The 23,366-nt window shown below is 43.3% G+C and overlaps 3 protein-coding genes across 9 annotated transcripts in view; 2 read left to right on the top strand and 1 right to left on the bottom strand.

Annotated features, from left to right (window-relative positions):
• Nucleotides 1-1,758: 1,758 nt before the first annotated feature.
• mtg2 (mitochondrial ribosome-associated GTPase 2) lies at nucleotides 1,759-6,371 on the top strand. 2 transcript variants are annotated; one of them, XM_024384868.2, is made up of 6 exons: nucleotides 1,759-2,341; nucleotides 2,689-2,815; nucleotides 4,882-4,997; nucleotides 5,175-5,393; nucleotides 5,555-5,693; nucleotides 5,782-6,371. In XM_024384868.2, the coding sequence occupies exons 1-6, from the start codon at nucleotides 2,108-2,110 to the stop codon at nucleotides 6,177-6,179; spliced, it is 1,233 nt and encodes a 410-aa protein (XP_024240636.1). In that variant the 5' UTR covers nucleotides 1,759-2,107; the 3' UTR covers nucleotides 6,180-6,371. The 2 variants fall into 2 exon arrangements, with proteins under 2 accessions (XP_024240636.1, XP_024240635.1); XM_024384867.2 differs by having other exon boundaries at nucleotides 1,762-2,341; nucleotides 2,689-2,836; nucleotides 5,782-6,370.
• Nucleotides 6,372-7,680: 1,309 nt separating this feature from the next.
• Nucleotides 7,681-11,828, top strand: LOC112222185 (uncharacterized protein SCO4629). Of its 3 annotated transcripts, none has more exons than XM_024384869.2 (6): nucleotides 7,681-9,334; nucleotides 9,854-9,942; nucleotides 10,333-10,456; nucleotides 10,589-10,741; nucleotides 11,225-11,407; nucleotides 11,615-11,828. In XM_024384869.2, exons 1-6 carry the CDS (start codon nucleotides 9,307-9,309, stop codon nucleotides 11,731-11,733), a joined length of 696 nt encoding a protein of 231 aa, XP_024240637.1. In that variant the 5' UTR covers nucleotides 7,681-9,306; the 3' UTR covers nucleotides 11,734-11,828. The 3 variants fall into 3 exon arrangements, with proteins under 3 accessions (XP_024240637.1, XP_024240638.1, XP_024240639.1); XM_024384870.2 differs by having other exon boundaries at nucleotides 9,330-9,427; XM_024384871.1 differs by lacking the exon at nucleotides 7,681-9,334 and adding an exon at nucleotides 9,436-9,706.
• Nucleotides 11,829-11,983: 155 nt separating this feature from the next.
• The window catches only part of LOC112222183 (cadherin 26, tandem duplicate 1), a 29,278-nt gene continuing 17,895 nt past the window's right edge, over nucleotides 11,984-23,366 (bottom strand). For 2 of the 4 annotated variants that reach the window (XM_042303987.1, XM_024384864.2), the window contains 4 exons: nucleotides 21,829-21,936; nucleotides 21,594-21,626; nucleotides 21,383-21,454; nucleotides 17,756-19,355 (listed from right to left, as the gene is read on the bottom strand). In XM_042303987.1, the coding sequence (XP_042159921.1) occupies nucleotides 19,149-19,355; nucleotides 21,383-21,454; nucleotides 21,594-21,626; nucleotides 21,829-21,936 (420 nt within the window). In that variant the 3' untranslated portion in view covers nucleotides 17,756-19,148. Of the gene's footprint in view, nucleotides 12,877-17,755; nucleotides 19,356-21,382; nucleotides 21,455-21,593; nucleotides 21,627-21,828; nucleotides 21,937-23,366 lie in introns of those variants that run through there. The other 2 variants (XR_002949116.2, XR_002949115.2) reach the window with 2 other exon arrangements.

Raw genomic sequence — 23,366 nt, forward strand, 5'->3', positions numbered from 1 at the left:
TGCACCTCAGCCACACTCAAGGTCCTAAACGATATCTTAACAGCCATCGATAAGAAACATTACTGTGCAGCCGTATTCATTGATCTGGCCAAGGCTTTCGACTCTGTCAATCACCACATCCTCATCGGCAGACTCGACACCCTTGGTTTCTCAAATGATTGCCTCGTCTGGTTCACCAACTACTTCTCTGACAGAGTTCAGTCTGTCAAATCGGAGGGTCTGCTGTCCGGACCTTTGGCAGTCTCTATGGGGGTCCCACAGGGTTCAATTCTTGGACCGACTCTCTTCTCTGTATACATCAATGATGTCGCTCTTGCTGCTGGTGAGTCTCTGATCCACCTCTACGCAGACGACACCATTCTGTATACTTCTGGCCCTTCTTTGGACACTTGTGTTAACAACCCTCCAGGCAAGCTTCAATGCCATACAACTCTCCTTCCGTGGCCTCCAATTGCTCTTAAATACAAGTAAAACAAAATGCATGCTCTTCAACCGATCACTGCCTGCACCTGCCCGCCTGTCCAACATCACTACTCTGGACGGCTCTGACTTAGAATATGTGAACAACTACAAATACCTAGGTGTCTGGTTAGACTGTAAACTCTCCTTCCAGACCCACATCAAACATCTCCAATCCAAAGTTAAATCTAGAATTGGCTTCCTATTTCGCAACAAAGCATCCTTCACTCATGCTGCCAAACATACCCTTGTAAAACTGACCATCCTACCAATCCTCGACTTTGGCGATGTCATTTACAAAATAGCCTCCAATACCCGACTCAACAAATTGGATGCAGTCTATCACAGTGCAATCCGTTTTGTCACCAAAGCCCCATATACTACCCACCATTGCGACCTGTACACTCTCGTTGGCTGGCCCTCGCTTCATACTCGTCGCCAAACCCACTGGCTCCATGTCATCTACAAGTCCCTGCTAGGTAAAGTCCCCCCTTATCTCAGCTCGCTGGTCACCACAGCATCACCCAACTGTAGCACGCGCTCCAGCAGGTATATCTCTCTGGTCACCCCCAAAACCAATTATTTCTTTGGCCGCCTCTCCTTCCAGTTCTCTGCTGCCAATGACAGGAACGAACTACAAAAATCTCTGAAACTGGAAACACTTATCTCCCTCACTAGCTTTAAACACCAACTGTCAGAGCAGCTCACAGATTACTGCACCTGTACATAGCCCACCTACAATTTAGCCCAAACAACTACCTCTTTCCCTGCTGTATTTATTTATTTATTGTGCTCCTTTGCACCCCATTATTTTTCTTTCACTGCAAATCTACCATTCCAGTGTTTTACTTGCTATATTGTATTTACTTTGCCACCATGGCCTTTTTTTTTGCCTTTACCTCCCTTATCTCACCTCATTTGCTCACATGTTTATACTGTATTATTGACTGTATATTTGTTTTACTCCATGTGTAACTCTGTGTCGTTGTATGTGTCGAACTGCTTTGCTTTAACTTAGCCAGGTCGCAATTGTAAATGAGAACTTGTTCTCAACTTGCCTACCTGGTTAAATAAAATAAATAAATAAACATTGAAGAATTTCAAATATAATTTTTTTTTTGACTGGTACTGTATATATATAACCAATTATGAATGTGTAGCTGCTTGTTCAGCTTCGATTTATTTTACTGTTTTAATACGTAAAATAAATCGACTTTCCGCTAGTTTTGTATCCGTATTGTATTATGTATTAAGAAGCAATGTGTAGACCCATCCCTGTGATTTGCTGTGCTTTTTGACCCTCCGTAGGTCCCGTAGGTAGATCTGGTGGAAGATGACGTTCAACATAGGTACCGTGTAGCTCATTTGATCTAAAAGCTACATATTACTTAGAGTTGCAGATGTTATGTGTAAACTCTAGATAGATTATTGTTTTCATTTGTTAGCGATTTAATTAGCTAGTCGGTTTATTGACGGTGATTTCGTTAACTAGCAATAGTAGCTAACATTAGCTCGCAGGCTACAGCTGGTCTAACGCAGGGTTTTCTGGGTGCACGTTTTGGTTTTTGCCGAGGTCAGGGCTACACTGGCTGTCTCACTACGAAATAACTACGGTCTATGCTCTGAGATTACATTTGATTACTTTGCAATGTTAACTATATTGACCAGATTTCAAAGCCGAAGATGGTTTGTCCAAGAGATAAGTCGACTATTTGCACAAGTTTGCGTTAGGCACGAGTTCATTGGCAGCTTGTTGCTAGGGCTCAAAAGCAACTTGGCAGCACAGAGGAAAACAACTGGAATCATGAATGTCAGCACGTCCTGTGCATTGTGCGCCAAACCTCGAATTTCTAAAAAGAAAGAACTTTCAGAAAAGAAACTGGTATGTCATGATATACTAGGTAGATGGCTATCATATCCTCTGTCCTCATCACACTAGCCAAGCACACGTTGGTTTGTTTATATTTGCAATACCCAAGTTAGCTAGTTTGTTTAGATTGCTTGTTTTCTTGGTCTTCTGCTTGTTTTCTTGGTCTTCTGCTCTATCATGCACTCACACATGGATAAGTAGATATTGATGACACTATGAGTTAAGATGAAACATTGGTGCTATGCCAGTCCAGTGTGATATGAGTTTAGACCAATGACTTGTGTATATAGACTGCAGGTGGCTAGTTAACTAAGCTTATGTTAATGTTCACTTTGGGTCTCTCTCTCTGTGTTGCTCAGACTCGCCACTTTGTGGACCACCGCAATGTAAAGCTACTGGCTGGAGCAGGTGGAAAAGGGGCCTGCACCTTCCACAGTGAGCCCCGGAAAGAGTGGGGTGGACCAGACGGAGGGAATGGAGGAGATGGTGGGAACATAATCATCAAAGGTGTGTCAGACACACCGTTACACTCAAGTGTTGCACTGTTCCCAAACAGAATTGTTTATTAGAGGTCGACCGATTATTGGAGGACCAAAAAAATCCGATACCGATTAATCGGCCAATCTTTTTTTATTATTTTTTAAAAACATTTTTATTTGTAATAATGACAATTACAACAATACTGAATGAACATTTATTTTAACTTAATATAATATATCGATAAAAATCAATTTAGCCTCAAATAAATAATGAAACATGTTCAATTTGGTTTAAATAATGCAAAAACAAAGTGTTGGAGAAGTAAAAGTGCAGTATGTGCCATGTAAAGAAGCTAATGTTTGAGTTCCTTGCTCAGAACATGAGAACATATGAAAGTTGGTGGTTCCTTTTAACATGAGACTTCAATATTCCAAGGTAAGAGGTTTTAGGTAGTAGTTAATATAGTATTTATAGGACTATTTCTCTCTATACCATTTGTATTTCATATACCTTTGACTATTGGATGTTCTTATAGGCATTATAGTATTGCCAGTGTAACAGTATAGCTTCCGTCCCTGTCCTCGCCGCTACCTGGGCTCGAACCAGGAACACATCGACCACAGCCACACTCGAAGCAGCGTTACCCATCGCTCCACAAAAGCCGCGGCCCTTGCAGAGCAAGGGGAATAACTACTCCAAGTCTCAGAGGGAGTGACGTTTGAAACGCTATTAGCGCGCACCCCGCTAACTAGCTAGCCACTTCACATCGGTTACACCAGCCATTAGGCTGATAGACTTGAAGAGCTGCTGGAAAAACGCACGAAAGTGCTATTTGAATGAATGCTTACGAGCCTGCTGCTGCCTACCATCGCTCAGACTGCTCTATCAAATCATAGACTTAGTTATAACATAACACACAGAAATACGAGCCTTTGGTCATTAATATGGTCGAATCCGGAAACTATCATCGAAAACAAAATGTTTATTATTTCAGTGAAATAAGTAACCGTTCTGTATTTTATCTAACGGGTGGCATCCCTAAGTCTAGATATTCTTGTTACATTGCACAACATTCAATGTTATGTCATAATTACGTAAAATTCTGGCAAATTAGTTCGCAATGAGCCAGGCTGCCCAAACTGTTGCAAATACCCTGACTCTGTGTAATGAACGCAAGAGAAGTGACACAATTTCACCTGGTTAATATTGCCTGCTAACCTGGATTTCTTTTAGCTAAATATGCAGGTTTAAAAATATACTTCTGTGTGTATTGATTTTAAGAAAGGCATTGGTGTTTATGGTTAGGTACAGTCGTCCAACGATTGTGCTTTTTTCGCAAATGCGCATTTGTTAAATCATCCCCCAGCTTTGCATCGATTATATGCAACGCAGGACACGCTAGATAAACTAGTAATATCATCAACCATGTGATTGTTTTTTATGAGATAAGTTTAATGCTAGCTAGCAACTTACCTTGGCTTCTACTGCATTCGCGTAACAGGCAGTCTCCTTGTGGAGTGCAACAAGAGGCAGGTGGTTATAGCGTTGGAATAGTTAACTGTAAGGTTGCAAGATTGGATCCCCCGAGCTGACAAGGTGAAAATGTGTCGTTCTGCCCCTGAACAAGGCAGTTACCCCACCGTTCCTAGGCCGTCATTGAAAATAAGAATGTGTTCTTAACTGACTTGCCTAGTTAAATAAAGGTATAAAAAATTGGCAAAATCGACGCCCAAAAATACAGATTTCCGATTGTTATGAAACCTTGAAATCGTCCTTAATTAATCGGCTATTCCGATTAATCGGTCGACCTCTACTGTTTATACATTGTTTATAATCTCGTTACAATATGTTGGTCTTCTGAGGTGCTCTCGTTTTGGCTATTCAGATCAATATTTTGATCATCAGGATATCCACAATAGGCTTACAATTTCACACAAGGATATAATCAGACCGAAGAACATTTTTTTTAATTTGTAGGGATATTTTAACCAGGGCATTGGAGACGGTTTTCGTATGTGTACTTCAAGCCATCAAGTCCTATTTCCGAATATCTGTGATTTGCGTGCCTCCAGTCGACCTGCAGGTGAAATCCCTGGCGCAGGTCGCCCCTGTTTACAAAGGAGACAACGGCGATTCAGGAGGCAGTAAGAACTGCTACGGACGCAACGCCAGCTCAACCTACATCGCTGTGAGTTAGTTCCCATGACTACAGCTGGGGTGTTGCTTTTAATTAGGGGTTCTTTATATTATTATTATTTTTTTTAAACTATCGTTTAGCTGTGTAATTGCCACAAATACCAGATACTAAAATGCCGACTGTAAAATAGTGTAACTGAATATTGTTTGGTATTTTGTGATGGTGCAGGTGCCAGTGGGCACGGTGGTGAAGGAGCAAGGGAAGACGGTGTCAGACCTCTCCCAGCACAACCAGGAGTATGTGGCTGTGTTTGGGGGGGCGGGGGGAAAGGGAAACCGCTTCTTCCTGTCCAATGAGAACCGCGCCCCCATGACAGCCACCCTGGGAGAGAGGGGACAGGAGAGGGTCCTCCAGCTGGAGCTGCGCACCATGGCCCACGCCGGACTGGTGAGACACGGAAGAGGGACTCACTCCACTGACTAGGCCCATCTTATTAAATGTGGGCTGGTTAAAATAATATTGTAGAAATATAAATGGTATGTAGTCTATCCCCCAAAAATGTATAACATTTTCTTGATTTACCTGTTGGTGTGTGTCTTCCACTCCAGGTTGGGTTTCCCAATGCAGGGAAGTCTTCCCTTCTAAGGGCCATATCCAATGCCAGGCCTGCTGTGGCTGCCTACCCTTTTACCACCCTTAACCCCCATGTGGGTATTGTCAACTACAGGGACCATGAGCAAGTGGCAGGTAAAGCAGTTTTTGATTTTAGTGTTGTATATTATGTTGGGCACAAAGGTTGGTGTTGTAGTTTTACTGTCCCCATCCTCTTGTCTAGTGGCTGACATTCCTGGTATCATCTGTGGGGCCCATCTGAACCGAGGCCTAGGGATCTCCTTCCTGCGCCATATTGAGCGCTGTCGCTTCCTTCTCTTTGTCCTGGACCTGTCCTCCCCAGAACCCTGGACTCAGCTCCAACAACTGCGCTATGAGCTGGACCAGTATGAGCCCGGCCTCACCCACCGGCCTCACGCTATCGTAGCCAACAAAATGGACCTGCCTGGGGCTCGGGGAAACCTTGAGGCCCTCCGGGGCCACGTGGCACACAGGGTGATCCCTGTGTCTGCCCTCACCGGCCAGAACACAGAGGAGCTGATCCTGCACCTCAGGGAGTTATATGATGGCTATCTACAGACCCATGGACAGGGCAGTGGGCAGGACATGCCCACCAGGTAGTAGGTCTGCCCTGGAAAAGGACTGAAAGACTTCCATGCCTTTTCCTCACTGCGCCCCACCTGCTAAGTGTATTTTGTTTAAATTATAGAACTAAATAAATACACTGCTCAAAAAAATAAAGGGAACACTAAAATAACACATCTCAATGAATGAAATATTCTTATTAAATACTTTTCTTTATGTAGTTGAATGTGCTGACAACAAAATCACACATGATCAATGGAAATCAAATTTATCAACCCATGGAGGTCTGGATTTGGAGTCACACTCAAAATGAATGTGGAAAACCACACTACAGGCTGATCCAACTTTGATGTAATGTCCTTAAAACAAGTCAAAATGAGGCTCAGTAGTGTGTGTGGCCTCCACGTGCTTGTATGACCTCCCTACAATGCCTAGGCATTCTCCTGATGAGGTGGCGGATGGTCTCCTGAGGGATCTCCTCCCAGACCTGGACTAAAGCCTCCGCCAACTCCTGGACAGTCTGTGGCGTTGGTGGATGGAGCGAGATGATGTCCCAGATGTGCTCAATTGGATTCAGGTCTGGGGAACAGGCGGGCCAGTCCATAGCATCAATGCCTTCCTCTTGCAGGAACTGCTGACACACTCCACCCACATGAGGTCTAGCATTGTCTTGCATTAGGAGGAACTCATGGTCTCACAAGGGGTCTGAGGATCTCATCTCAGTACCTAATGGCAGTCAGGCTACCTCTGGCAAGCACTTGGCCCCCCCAAAGAAATGCCACCCCACACCATGACTGACCCACTGCCAAACCAGTCATGCTGGAGGATGTTGCAGGCAGCAGAACGTTCTCCACAGCTTCTCCAGACTCTGTCACGTCTGTCACAAATGCTCAGTGTGAACCTGTTTTCATCTGTGAAGAGCACAGGACGCCAGTGGCGAATTTGCCAATCTTGGTGTTCTCTGGCAAATGCCAAACGTCCTGCACGGTGTTGGGCTGTAAGCACAACCCCCACCTGTGGACGTCAGGCCCTCATACCACCCTCATGGAGTTTGTTTCTGACCGTTTGAGGAGACACATGCACATTTGTGGCCTGCTGGAGGTCATTTTGCAGGGCTCTGGCAGTGCTCCTCCTTGCACAAAGGCGGAGGTAGCAGTCCTGCTGCTGGGTTGTTGCCCTCCTACGGCCTCCTCCACGTCTCCTGATGTACTGGCCTGTCTCCTGGTAGCGCCTGGACACTACGCTGACAGACACAGCAAACCTTCTTGCCACATCTCGCATTTATGTGCCATCCTGGATGAGCTGCATTACCTGAGCCACTTGTGTGGGTTGTAGACTCCGTCTCATGCTACCACTAGAGTAAAAGCACTGCCAGCATTCAAAAGTGACCAAAACATCAGCCAGGAAGCATAGGAACTGAGAAGTGGTCTGTGGTCACCAACTGCAGAACCACTCCTTTATTGGGGGTGTCTTGCTAATTGCCTAGAATTTCCACCTGTTGTCTATTCCATTTGCACAACAGCATGTGAAATTTATTGTCAATCAGTGTTGCTTCCTAAGTGGACAGTTTGATTTCACAGAAGTGTGATTGACTTGGAGTTACATTGTTGTTTAAGTGTTCCCTTTATTTTTTTGAGCAGTGTATTTATTCAACTGTGAAAATGGAATTGATTTAATAAATGCGTTTCAGTAAATCTGATTCCTCATTGTTTTATTTACACAAGTACTGAGATCTGTGTACAAGGGTCAGTACTGATGACATCAGATAGTTATTGTGATGTCATATGTACTTGTGTTTTCCCTTATATCAACATCACACATTTTACCCCATGGATGTCTAGAAACACACTTCATCAAAAATGCAAGTACTGGTACATCTTAGACATTTGGATTATTTTAACTACGCTGATAAAAAAATATTAACGCAACAGGTTTCCTTATATGAACTGTAGCTCATTAAAATCTTAAATTGTTGCGTTTTATATATTTCAGTATAATGACAGGAATTCTCATTGATGCATCTGTCACCTTCGCTAAAGGATTTTTATGTGTTTCTTGGTTGAAAAACAAAACAGCAGTGAGTTTCTGCTGACCTTTGACCTCGGAGAGCAAACGAGATCAGGTATGGGCTGGCACACCATGGCTAGGTTTCATTCTAGAAAACTGATCCCTCTGTCCTTGTTATATGGCAGAAACTAGGTGGAGCAAATGTATGTAAAGGGGAAACAATTAGAGAATAGAAGGGGATAAAATAAAATGTAGCGCTTGTGTTATGGATGGGGTTGGGTCTAGTCATGTGACAAACAAAACAACATCCAATTTAAACTTGAGTGGGTGTGCAAGCAGGTTAGCAGGAAATAGCTAGGCTTTAACAGCAGTAGCGCTCTGTTGATGGTTTCTCACAGATCTTTCACTTTGGAACCTTTCAGATTTGTGTCTACTTCTTTCTACTCCACTTAGAAACACAATCATCAGCCTACACTCAGACCAGTCAGAGTCAAATAAAAATGGACAAAGACAGTTATAAACTAATGCCGCGTTCGTGCTATAAGAATTATCCGAAGCTCCAAGTTCCCTGTGGGAAATTTCGCTTGATAGACACACCAAATCGTAATTACAAGTGGGAAACTTGTGTTTGCCAAGTTGTGACTTTTCACTCACTGACCTTTTACCTTTTCAACCAAAAGATGACAATAAATCAGTTTATTACAATACATATTGATCTTATCAATATGTATAATGTAGCTAATTTGACAATATGTCAATGTTAAACAAGCTAGCTAATAACTGGGAACTCAGAAAGAAATGTGGTCAAATCATGACATCAGTGATCTTCAGGTCAGAAAGTCGGAACTCTAGTTTCCGTTTTAGAATTCCGTGTTGGATGACCTTTCAAAACGATTTATCCTAATCGGATATCGTTTTCCCCCTAGTTCCCAGTTGCCTTGAACACGCTATAGCCGGAGATTTACCAGTTCCTAGTTGTTTTGAACGCGGCATTACAGAGACCCACCAACCAATCGAATAAGAGAAAGGAGGCCTAATCAGCCGGTCTAATAAAGAGTGAAATGTAAATTAGCCAATGAGAGTTAGACTGAGCAGCTGGATATAATTTAGACTAGCCAATCACAATAATGCCATAGAGTGGAATCTGAAGTGGAATATGCCGGAACATTGGCAGTGCATCCTGGGTAAGAAAACATTGACAGGTGAATGAGAACAGTCGAGATAGGGAGAGTATCGCGCAGGATGAAAGAAAGAGACCTGGATAGAGAGCCGCTGGGGTGTGTAAAGCTTTCATCCTTGCGACAAATGAGAAATAGAACGGCAATTCTAATGGCTTCTGAATGATGTTCAGGGAGTTAATGAGTTTAACACTGGTGCAGTGTAGTGTAGTGTGTTGAGCATGGTCACTTCTTCAGCAGACGTCTGTAATTTAAATGGATGACCCACGACACCTGCCCTCAGGGCGCTGTTATTGTGGTCTGCATGCTGCTGTTGCATCACATGTTCATTGTCAACTCGACGGGCCTCCACTACAGCTCAGTTTGTTCTCCCCTGAGGTGAGGTGGAGTGCCTCCTCTCCACACATGTATTTAATGAGGACATTGTTGACCTGTGAAAAGGTCTACTTTTAAGTATTGATTCATTCAGTATCATGTTGTTTATTCCATTTGGTTCTGCATTTGAAGTGTCTTTCGCTCCCACAGACCAGCATGTGAGAGAAATGGACAAAGAGAGTGAGAAGTGGGCCAGAATTCTGTGGGACTACCTTTGTCTGCCCCATTCTCTGGAAAAGGCAAGCCTTCATATCTGATTGTACAGACACATAAGATACGTTTTGACTGGATTTAAAATGAACTGCAATCAGAATTGTAAGCAGTATGATGCTACATCCTTCCCCATTATCTTTTGATTTGATATGATTATATGATATGCTCTTCTGGCTTCACCAAAAATAACAACATAATGATCTGTACTCTTTTAGGATGATGTCATACTCCTAGATTTTCTCTCAGGGTTTTGTAACAATCAATGCTGTCTCCTCTGTTGAATAATCATGTATGTTCTGTCAGTGATGTCATAATTTGAAATGCCATGATGTCCTCTGTTGAAGTGCCATAATCCTGTCATAGTGATATCATAATTTATGTATCTGAAATTGCATCATAATCCTGTCTGATCTCAGAGTGATGTCATAATAGGCCTGGGTTGCCATGATGTGCGTGTGGCGGAGAGGTCAGCTGCTCTCTTCCTGGAAGGGTGGGCTCCTTGGCTGCTCTTCACTGGTTACCAAGGCAACCAGACTGCAGGTCAGCAAGACTGAGCATCATTCTCTCTTTCTGTCCCTCTTTCTGCCAATGCAAGAAAGCACAAAGGCACGCACATATTCCATTTTTCTACCTAATGTCTCTAATGTCTGATGTGTGTCTTGTGTGGTCCAGGTGTGTGGTCGAGGCCAGAGGCTGACGTGTTCCTGGATGTGGCTCTGAGGATGGGAGTGCCCAGGGTGAACATACTGCTGGAGACAGAGGCCACCAACACTGGAGACAACATCTGCTTCTCATACAGGCTCCTCAAGGAGAGAAACATCCCAGGTGAGACTCTCCTCATTAGACACAATGATGGAGAACCTTTCTTATAAAATATATGTTATTGTTGTTGCGTTATTCTACAGCTAGGGGGCAGGACAGCACAACTGAATCACTGGAACACATTTCAGCCAAGCCAATATTGTATTCCTATTACAGGAGGCTGTTGAGGGGAGGACGGCTCATAATAATGGCCTGAACGGAAAAAATGGAATGGCATCAAACGCATGGTTTCCATGGAATGGCATCAAACGCATGGTTTCCATGGAATGGCATCAAACGCATGGTTTCCATGGAATGGCATCAAACGCATGGTTTCCATGGATTGGCATCAAACGCATGGAAACCATTCCAACCATTCCACTCCAGACATTACCACGAGCCCGTCCTCCTCAGTTAAGGTGCCACCAACCTCCTGTGATTCCTATGTACAGTATGCCGATGTATATTTTGTCATGTATCCATTTGTGGTTGTCATGTCTACCCCAGCCAACAGGGTGATCCTGGTCCAGCAGCCCTTTATGGAGCGCAGGGTCTCTGCAACATTCCTGCGCCAGTGGCCTGACCAAGGGGAACACACGCATGCCATCGTTACCTCCCCCCAGATGGGCATCTCTGCCTACCCCCATCCCACTGTGGGCACTGCCACAGACCTCATCACATACATGCTAGGTATGTACTCTGTCCATAATCCCAGGACTTGTGTGTTGTCTTAAAGCATTTAGACCATGGAAAATACATTTTTATATGGTAAGCCCACCTGTCATCTTTCTAGTGCAGGAATGTATGAAGGATTTCAGAATCAAATATTCTAAAAGACGTGTAGAAACAACAGACCAGAGTATGATGCGGTGAGTAAGGTGTAAACGTGTGTTCCAGGTGTTCTAGAGAGGATCCGTGACTACCCACAGAAAGGTTTCCAGGTGGAGCAGGAGATCACACCCAGTGCTCTCTCTGCCTACCACTGGTTCCTGCAGGCTGGCTACATTCCCAAGTGAATACACAACACACACACACTTGTGCTTAAGTTTCGCTATGGACATGTTGATGCTGCTGATGGTTGGGAATTTAACATTAAATTACAGTAAATTCATATTTTGCGAAGATGGTTGTTTCATTGATACCGTGACTTGAGGCGTATGAAAATATGCCACAGAACTCAATTTGTGCTTACCCTTATTTACATGCCATATAGAATACACATTAAAAGACAACCTCAAAATATACACCCAAATAAAACAACTGGACTTAAGCCCAAGTGTTTAATTGATAATAATCTTAAACATGACCATCATATATAACATCAGACTATTTGTCTTGCCATATGTGGGTAAGAGATGGTATGTTAAAAGAATGACCTATTTCTCTCTCATTCACCGTTATAGCACTATTTCATTGCAGCCATCGCATTTGTAAAATCAGAGCTAAAAAGTAATTGACATTCAAGTATTTTCCACTCCACGTTGCTCACTTCCCTGGTCTGTTCTCGGTGCAGAAATCCTTTTGTTTTTTTGCTGGCTGGTCAAACCAGTGGGCCCTGGCCAGTGTACAATAGAGTAGAATGTAGCATGCCTGATAAGTACAACCAGGCTCCCTAGGGCACAGCTGTACATAGCTACTGCCCATGTAAGATCCATTGGTAAATTGCATTTATTTTCCTTCCAGCACTGAGTTCCATCTTGGTCTTTGTATTGGTCAATGATCTCCATAGTCCTGTGTATTTTATGCTTTAAAAAAAAGTAAGGTTAACATTGCTTGTTGTTATCCAGATTTTCCAAGAGCAGGTTTGCTGTTCTACCTCATTTTTAAGCATGAGTGATCCAGTTCAATTTATAATCCATGAAAGCAGCCGGTACCTAGCCTGTTATGCCCATGCTAGCTAGCCACTCCTGGCAGAGCCTCTTGCCCAAGAGGGTGAGGGCGAGGTGGGCTTAGGATGTGCTGGGGTATGGGGTGTTGCAAATGGAGGCCAGCGTGTTGAACCTGGCGCCCTAGTAGAGTAGCTTTTCCTGGTCGAAGGGGGTCTCGGGATGGCAATAGCACCTAGCTGGAGGTCGGTCTCTAGGTCCCCCTCTTTAGCGTAGGGGGGGGGGGGCATAGTCCCCCAGCTCCTCTCCGGGAATCTGCAGAATTAACATCCTCTGGAGAAGGGAGGGATTGGAGGTTAATGAAGGGATAGAGTTCACCAGATAGAGGAGATAGAGTTCACCAGAGTTCAATATGCTGTAATAGAAATGGCCATGCTCATAAAATAAAACTATTAACGTCACCGACTGCCATTGGTCATTTAAATCCTAGTCTGAATGAACACAGATGGTTCGGTCTCTCTCACAATAAAACTCCTATTCCACAAGTCACCAGAGGGAATCTCAAATGGTCTTCCCAAACTGTGTCCAAATTAATAGTTGCGCATGATAAACCACTGTGTCTGTCTGCCCGTCAGTCCATTAACCCTGCATCCCTCTAATCAGCAGATAATCGATAGCAAACATCAATTCCTTACCAGTATCATGAGCAGACATGTAGTTGTCATCCCCATCATGTATCCAGATGTGTGAAATTATGTTACTCCAATGCCACAGTGTGGACTTGATCCCTAAGTACAATACAGATACAGTCCACCTGAGGTGAAAAAACAGCTCAAGAGATGTGTCCTGGCTTCAGTATTTATCTCTCTTTTACTCTCTTTTACTCTCTCTCTGAGGCCTTAGTCAGTCATGCATTAACTACAGTACCAGTCAAATATTTGGACACACCTACTCATTCAAGGGTTTTTCTTTGTTTTTTAACTATTTTCTACATTGTAGAATAGTGAAGACATCAAAACTATTAAATAACACATATGGAATCATGTAGTGACCATGAAAGTGTTAAACAAATCAAAATATATTTTACATTTGACATTCTTCAAAGTAGCCACCCTTTGCCTTGATGACAGCTTTGCACACTCTTGGCATCATTCTCTCAACCAGCTTCATGAGGTAGTCACTTGGAATACATTTCAATTAGCAGGTGTGCCTTCGTGGAATTTATTTCCTTAATGCATTTGAGACAATCAGTTGTGTTGTGACAAGGTAGGTTTGGTATACAGAAGATAACCCTATTTGTTAAAAGTCAGAGTCCATATTATGGCAAGAACCGCTCAAATAAGCAAAGAGAAATGACAGTCCATCATTACTTTAAGACATGAAGGTAAGTCAATCCAGAAAATTTCAAGAAATTCAAGTGCAGTCGCAAAAACCATCAAGCGCTATGATGAAACTGGCTCTCATGAGGACCGCCACAGGAACGAAACACCTAGAGTTACCTCTGGAGGAGGATACGTTCATTATAGTTAACATTAGAGTTAACTGCACCTCAGAATTTGCAGCCCAAATAAATACTTCAGAGTTCAAGTAACAGACACATCTCAACATCAACTCTTCAGAGGAGACAGCGTGATTCAGACTTCCAATGTGAAGAAGAGACTTGCTTCGGCCAAGAAACACGAGCAATACACCATCCCATTTGGGTTGTGCTTAGTGGGACTATCATTTGTTTTTCAACAGGACAATGACCCAAAACACACCTCCAGGCTGTGCAAGGGCTATTTGACCAAGAAGGAGAGTGATGGACCCCCACATTTTTGGCAAAAAAATAATAACATTCTTTGGGCTTGCCTGTTTTGCATGTTATTTTGGTATTAATACGTGTCACACATCAGTTTGCAAACAATGTAAAAAATAATAATATATATATATATGAGTTAATAAAACCAAGTACAAACATGGTCTCTTTTTTGTTTTCTTGAATAATGCAGGTGTTTCAGCCTAGCTCAGTGCTTTCTGTGGTGGTGGGGCAAGCCAGCAGAAAATACGGAGTGTCCCCATGAGTGACAGTATTCTGGCTGACTAAAAAATTTTTTGCCCCACTGTAGCTGGATATACGCTGCACTTGCAAGATAGAACAGCACACTCCGGTAAGACAAGGTGGGGTGGTCTGTGCATATTTGTAAACAAATCTAAGGAAGTCGCTAGATTTTGCTTGCCTGAAGTAGGGCATATTGTGATAGATTGCAGGCCACAATAATTGCCTAGAGACTTTTCAGGTATACTTTTCGTGGCTGTTTATTTACCACCACAGACAGATGCTGGCACTAAGACCGCACTCAGTCAGCTGTATAAGGAAATAAGCAAACAAGAAAACCACTCACCCAGAGGCGGCACTCCTAGTGGCCGGAGACTTTAATGCAAGGAAACTTAAATCAGTTCTTCCAAATTTCTATCAACATGTTAAATGTGCAACCAGAGGGAAAATAATTCTAGATCACCTGTACTCCACACACAGAGACACTCATACAAAGCCCTCCCTCACACTCCATTTGGTAAATCCAACCACAACACTATCCTCCTGATTCCTGCTTACAAGCAAAAATTAAAGCAGGAAGCACCAGTGACTCGGTCTATAAAAAAGTGGTCAGATAAATCAGATGCTAAACTACAGGACTGTTTTGCTATCACAGACTATCACACACGTTCAGGGATTCTTCCGATGGCATTGAGGAGTACACCACATCAGTCCCTGGCTTTATCAGTAAGTGCATTGAGGATGTCGTCCCCACAGTGCCTGTATGTACATACCCCAACCAGAAGCCATGGATTACAGGCAACATTCGCACTGAGCTAAAGGGTAGAGCTGCCGCTTTCAAGGTGCGGGACTCTAACGCGGAAGCTTACAAGAAATCCTGCTATGCCCTGTGACGAACCATCAAACAGGCAAAGCGTCAATGCAGGGCTAAGATCGAATCATACTACACCGACTCCGACACTCGTCTTATGTGGTAGGGCTTGCAAACTATTACAGACTACAAAGGGAAGCACAGCCGTGAGCTGCCCAGTGACATGAGCCTACCAGATGAGCTAAATCACTTCTATGCTCGCTTCGAGGCAAGCAACAGTGAGGCATGCATGAGAGCATCAGCTGTTCTGGACGACTGTGTGATCAGGCTCTCTGAGGCTGACATGAGTAAGACCTTTAAGCAGGTCAACATACACAAGGATGCGGGGCCAGACAGATTACCAGGACGTGTGCTCCGGGCATGTGCTGACCAACTGGCAGGTGTGTTCACTGACATTTTCAACATGTCTGTGATTGAGTCTGTAATACTAACATGTTTCAAGCAGACCACCATAGTCCCTGTGCCCAAGAACACAAAGGCAACCTGCCTAAATGACTACAGATCCGTGGCACTCACGTCCATAGCCATGAAGTGCTTTGAAAGGTTGGTAATGGCTCACATCAACACCATTATCCCAGAAACCCTAGACCCACTCCAATTTGCATTCTGCCCAAACAGATCCACAGATGATGCAATCTCTATTGCACCCCACACTGCCCTTTCCCACCTGGAGAAAAGGAACACTTATGTGAGAATGCTATTCATTGACTACAGCTCAGCGTTCAACACCATAGTACCCTCAAAGCTCGTCACTAAGCTAAGGATCCTGGGACTAAACACCTCCCTCTGCAACTGGATCCTGGACTTCCTGACGGGCTGCCTCCAGGTGGTGAGGGTAGGTTGCAACACATCTGCCACTCTGATCATCATCAACACTGGAGCTCCCCAAGGGTGCATGCTCAGTCCCCTCCTGTACTTCCTGTTCACCCTCGACTGCATGGCAAGGCACAACTCCAAACCATCAGAGACTCCAGTCACCCAAGTTATAGAGTGTTTTCTCTGCTACCCTAAGGCAAGCAAGTCTAGTACCAAAAGGCTCCTCAACAGCTTCTATCCCCAAGACATTAGACTGCTGAGCAATTCATAAAAATTGGGACAATTTACATTGACACCCCCCCCCCTTCTTGTCTTCGGTGCATGTGGCAAATAAAGTGTAACGACCCTGGGTTTATAAGCGCGGAAATCGACCCTGCCGCTCGAGCATGCTTTTGCGGCACAGTCGATAGCGCGCCGGACCTCTGGCTCGAAGGTCAAGGGTTCGAGACCTGCTCCCTGCTGTTTCATTACAAAAGTATGATTTGATTTGATATATTGGACACACCTGAGTGTCATTAATATCTCTAGGACAGTCTAATAGGATAAAATGCCAGGGCTGAATTCTTGTCCCAGTCCATCCGTGACGGGAAGTCAATTCAGCCCCAATGTCATTTACTTTAGAAGGTGGATACTGTATAAAAAAAATATTAGGACTTGCAATAATGTTACTAATAGAAAATGGTTTTCTAGCAAATGCATATGTATTATAAACAAATCAAACTGTTAGCTCCTTATCGATCCTCTGCTTAGGATATGTATTACATAAAGTTGCAGCTCTACTGCAACATAGAGGACAATATTATCTAGTGCTTGATGTTGTGTGCATACTGTTTTTTATATGGCACAAACTTTACAGAATCAAGTCTTGTACCGCACCTCTACACCCTAGGTCTCTCCACTCCTCTATTCTGTAGTATTACAGAACCTGTTCTACAACTTTGTCTGTATCATCAACAAGAAGGGAGGGTCAGAGCATGTACTATCAGCATGATTCAAACTCAGTTTGCTGAGGGATCATTAGAATGGGTTAGATATGGGTACAAATTTAGATCTTAATTTGAGCCAGTTTGCTATAGCAGGAAAATAATCCTGCAGCAACAGCAAATGTGCATTATTATGTGGATTATAATTAATGGCCATTTTTGTAGGGGTTGATATATTCTTCATAAGAGAAAATCAAGTCTGAAATGTCAACGTGGAAATTATGAACTTCCGAAGCCTTTTTAAACCTCAAATACACTACACGTTTTAAGATATCCTGCAAAAGAGTGGGCAAATTAGTGCCAGGACTACACAAAAAAATGACCTTCTCCTATTCACATGAATTGTTACAGTGGGTCAGTTTTACGGAGAACACAAGGGGGTGTTCCAAGGAATCCATGTCATTGAAGTGATTTCATGTCATGTTTAGTGTGACTAACCTTGAAAACCGTTTAGGATCATAATCGTGTTTGTTGTGAGGTATGGCTGAGAGATACGGAGACACATTTCCATGACGCGCATACTTTAATCAAATTTGAAATATAAACAAAAACATTTTGATATATTGACTACTGATACAAAAGCGGCATAGTGGACGTTAGCAGGGAGTAAAAGAGAAGCAAGTCAAAAAGAAAAAAAAGACCAGTGCGCAAAAGTGAAGGAAACCAAGTCTAGTATTATACAGTGAACCTTTACGTTATGTTTAGGATACACAACAGCACAGCTTTGATTGCTCTTAAAGGTTTGGTGAGGACAGAGCACACACTGGTTCCAGGCTCTCAGATTAGCCATGGTTAGGCATTGTCACTTTTCTGCAGATAGGTGATGATTCCAATATAGCTATCAATTGTTCTCCTGAATCTGCTGTGTCCCAATTCTATACTACCAGATATATCGTGTTGGATTCTACTCCATCGAGGTCAAGAAATTAGTTGAAAGCAACATGTGTAAATCATTATCCTAAACAGAGAGGTTATGAATTATCATTCGCACAATAGTAAAACTCCCACAGAGGTGATGTTGACGTTTCCATTCAAGTGTTGGCATCGAAGTTATCCCATTCTGGCTTAGCTCGTAGATCAAGAGATGATAAGCTGCTGCTGAAAAGTACTGTGAAGCGTGATGATAAAAAACACATTAAACAACAAAACAACAGTGGTGGGAAAGTACCCAATTGTAATACTTGAGCAAAAGTAAAGATACCTTAATAAAAAAGTACTCAAGTAAACGTGAAAGTCACCCAGTAAAATGTACGGATAGCCAGGGGTACACTCCAACACTCAGACATTATTTACAAACAAAGCATTTGTGTTTAGTGAGGTTGCCAGATTAAAGACCCTATCGATGACCAGGGATGTTCTCTTGACAATTGTGTGAATTGGAAAATGTTCCTGTCCTGCCAAGCATTCAAAATGTAATGAGTACAAAATGTAATGAGTTATTTTCTTTTGTAATGTATTGGAGTAAAAATAAAAGTTGTCAAAAAGTACTATAAAGTATTTATGCTCAAGTACTTACTTTACACCACTGCAAAACAATCACCATACAAACACACCCCGGCCCGGTCAAAACATAAATCCATTCGAGCATGATGTGGTTTATTCAGTGCAGTGATTCATTGTGTCTTCAGACATCCAAAATATCGAAAGTGTCTCTCCCAGTCCCTCCTTGTGTGGGTAAAAGCCAATCCAGCTTGGTTTTGGTCGGTATTTTTTTCCCCTCTGTCGTATATGACGCAAAGCATGATCCAGAATCTCAATGGACGATGTTTGGTGTGTCCTCTTCTCCAGCTGATGGCTCTCACCCTATCAGTGTTGTAGAGCAGTTACGTTAGAACCATCTCCAGTCCCAGTCCAGCCAGTTGTGTGTGTTTGTGTTTGTGTTCATGTGTGTGCGTGTCTACAGCCTGATGTTCCTCTCCTGCATGTCCTGCCGACAGATGCCCCCCAAGGTGTTGAACTTTGACCCCAGGTCCCCCAGGAACTCCAGGTTGTCATCTAGATTGTTTAGCGACAGCTCGTCCAGTGACTGGCACTTGCTGCCTGTCCCCTCGTAGCCATACCCGTAGGGTTGGTAGTCCACCTCGTCTCCAATCATATGCAGCTTCTGGAGATCCAATGTGTCAATGTTAGAAAAAGTTATCTTAAATCATATTTGAATTAGATTCTACAAAGTCTGATAAAACTCTCAATACTAGTAACTAAACAAGTAGGCCATTTATATGTAATAGATCCAATAGAGGGATACTTCTTACATTACAGAATTTGTATTAATGATAAGACAAATATTACCACCATTTGTTCTTGTTTTCAAGACCACATGGTGCATCACACACATCTTTACCTAAATGTCTCTCTCTGTTCCAACACCCCAGGCTACTTACTGTATGTAACCTTTTCCACATGTCACCATGACATTTTCTGCATGTCACATACAGTACCAGTCAAATGTTTGGACACACCTACTCATTCAAGGGTTTTTCTTTATTTTTACTATTTTCTACATTGTAGAATAATAGTGAAGACATCAAAACCATGACATAACACATATGGAATCATGTAGTAACCAAAAAAGTGTTAACCAAGGCAAAATATATTTTAGATTTCAGATTCTTCAAACAAGCCACCCTTTGCCTTGATGACAGCTTTGCAAACTCTTGGCATTCTCTCAACCAGTTTCATGAGGTAGTCACCTGGGATGCATTTCAATTAAGAGGTGTGCCTTGTTAAACGTTCATTTGGGGAATTTATTTCCTTCATAATGCATCTGAGCCAATCAGTTGTGTTGTGACAAGGTAGGGGTGGTATACAGTGGGCTCCAGTGTAGCGCAACAGTCTAAGGCACTGCATCTCAGTGCTAGAAGCGTCACTCCAGACCCTGGTTCGATTCCAGGCTGTATCACAACCGGCTGTGATTGGGAGGCCCATAGGGCGGAGCACAATTGACCCAACGTTAGGGTTTGGCCGGGGTGGGCCGTCACTGTAAATAAAAATGTGTTCTTAACTGACTTGCCTAGTTAAATAAAAAAAATTAAACTGAAGATCACCCTATTTGTTAAAAGACCAAGTCCATATTATGGCAAGAACAGCTCAAATAAGCAAAGAGAAACGACAGTCCATCATTACTTTAAGACATGAAGGTCAGTCAATGCGGAACATTTCAAGAACTTTGAAAGTTTCATCAAATGCAGTCCCAAAAACCATCAGCCCTATGATGAAACTGGCTCTCATGAGGACCACCACAGGAAAGGCAGATCTAGAGTTGCCTCTGCTGCATAGGATAAGTTACCAGCCTCAGAAATCGGCAATTAACTGCAACTCAGATTTAAGCCCAAATAAATGCTTCACGGAGTTCAAGTAACAGACACATCTCAACATCAACTGTTCAGAGGAGACTGCATGAATTAGGCCTTCGTGGTTGAATTGCTGCAAAGAAACCACTACTAAAGGACACCAATAAGAAGAAGAGACATGCTTAGGCCAAGAAACACGAGAAATGGACATTAGACTGGTGGAAATCTGTCCTTTGGTCTGATGAATCCAAATTTGAGATTTTTGGTTCCAACCACCGTGTCTTTGTGAGACGCAGAGTAGGTGAACGGAGGATGTCCGCATGTGTGGTTCCCACCGTGAAGCATGGAGGAGGAGGTGTGATGTTGTGGTGCTTTGCTGGTGACACTGTCTGTGATTTATTAAGAATTCAATGCACACTTAACCAACATGACTGCAACAGCATTATGCAGCAATGCACAATCCCATCTGGTTTGCACTTAGTGGGACTATAATTTGTTTTCAACAGGACAATGACCCAAAACACACCTTCAGGCTGTGTAAGGGCTATTTGACCAAAAAGGAGAGTGACGGAGTGCTGCATCAGATGACCTGGCCTCCACATTCACCCTATCTCAACCCAATTGAGATGGTTTGGGATGAGTTGGACCGCAGAGTGAAGGAAAAGCAGCCAACAAGTGCTCAGCATATGTGGGAATTTCTTCAAGACTGACTACCTCATGAAGCTGGTTGAGAGAATGCCAAGAGTGTGCAAAGCTGTCATAAAGACAAAGGTTGGCTACTTTGAAGAATCTCAAATATTAAATATATTTTAATTTGTTGAACACTTTTTTGGTCTCTTACCCGGTCTATGTGCTCTGAGATGTGCTGGTTTGACAGCAAGCCGAAGGAACGGGAATACCTCGAAGAGTTACTCTGAGGAGAGAGTGGAGAAAACACAAAAAAACAAACATGGATGATTGATGGAGGAACAACAGTGTATGTCGTGTGTATGTATGTGTCAATGGTGTGGTGTCAAGTCGACCACATCCTGATAGTGCACGGCAACACTTACCCTCATGGTATTGTTCCTGCTTGTAGTCTGGTACTGCAATTAGAAAATACACATTCATATTATAAGGATCGACTGCATTAATGCACCCACTTCACTGTATAAATCCTTGATAACCTGTAGTTAATCTGTAATAACCTGTATCTATACACCTGTCAAATCATACAGCACTATGGTAAAGAATTCATAAAAGGAGGGTTATGTTTCCCTCTAGTGGCTGCCTGGAGATGTCACTCACCATGCCCCGCCCACCCTGGCTTCTCAGAGTTCCGTTGGCCTCGCCCATTCTCTGGAATGTTCCCCCTCCTGAGAACCCTCCCTCTCCTGACGAGGACATCTGGGTGACCTGGGGAGAGATGGAGGTTGAGTTCTGAGACACAGGCGCTGCTGCTGGGACTGTACTGGATGGCCGCTGTTTTGCAAGCTCTGACCCAACTTCACTATTTTGTGATTCTTTTGTCATTCATTTTTACTTTATTTTCATTAAATGTATCCTCTATCATTTTTTACAACCGACAAGAACATTTGAACATCAGATCAGCAGTTAATTACCTAAATTCAGCCTTCATCTTCAACTCATCTGCCCTGAGCCCTTTTTGTAATTCTGACCCAATTTTTGGGATACGCAAGAGGAAACGCCGGCATTACAGAGGCAAGAGAGGAAGGATCCTGAAGAGTGTAAGGCAAAGGGAAAACCGGCCACCTCTTCCCTCTATTGTACTTTCCAATGTTACTTGATAATAATTTGCTTCTAAAGTGATTCTCGAACTGCAATATTCTCTGCATTTCTGAAACATGGCTCTCGGTCTCCCTCACCACTAGGGGTGATAAAGTCGTTGACCACTGTTATTTTACCCACAAGCAAGCATACAAGGCCCTCCCTCATCCGCCATTCATCCGCAAATCAGATCATAACTCTGTACTCCTGCTTCCTGTTTACAAGCAGAAGTTCAAACAGAAAGTACCCGTGACACAATTCATTGAAAAATGGTTACAAGAATCAGAGAATATGCTACAGGACTACTTTGCTAGCGCTGATTGGAATATGTTTTGAGACTCCGCCGATAACATCAACAAGCTAACAACTTCCCTCACCGGCTTCATTAGGAAATGCGTCGGCAAATTTGTCCCCACAGTGAAGGTTCGCTGCGTCCCCAATCAAAAGCCCTGGATTAACACTGAGGTTGGCCCTAAACTACAGGATAGGGCTACCGCAGACAGGGCTTTCGCAGCCAACCCCGAGGCTACGGCTGAGGACTGGAACAAGTACAAAAAGTCCTGCTATGTCCTCCGCAGAGTCATCAAACGAGCAAAAGGACAATATAGGAATAAGGGGGAATCATATTACACATGCTTAGATGCCCGCCGCATGTGGCAGTGGCTACAGTCCATTACGAATTACAAAGGAAGACCCAGCCGTAAACTGCCCATCATTGCCTCTCTATCAGACGAACTCATTGCATTTTATGTATGCTTCGACAATACCAACATTGTGCCGGGTGTGAGGGCCGTCACCGAACCCAGATGATTGGGTGATATCGCTCTCCGAGGTCGACGTGACTAAAGTCTTTAATCAGGTCAACAGTCACAAGGCCGCGGGGCCGGACAGTATTCTAGGGCACATTCTCAGAGCATGTGCAGAACAGCTGGCAGGCATATTCACAGTAATTTTCAACCTCTCCCTGTTCCAGTCTGTAATCTCCACATGTTTTAAGATATCCACCATCACTCCTGTTCCCAAGAACTATAAGGCTTCATGCCACAATGACTACCGCC

This window comes from Oncorhynchus tshawytscha, linkage group LG22 (assembly GCF_018296145.1).
Source record: "Oncorhynchus tshawytscha isolate Ot180627B linkage group LG22, Otsh_v2.0, whole genome shotgun sequence".
Lineage (NCBI taxonomy): Eukaryota > Metazoa > Chordata > Actinopteri > Salmoniformes > Salmonidae > Oncorhynchus > Oncorhynchus tshawytscha.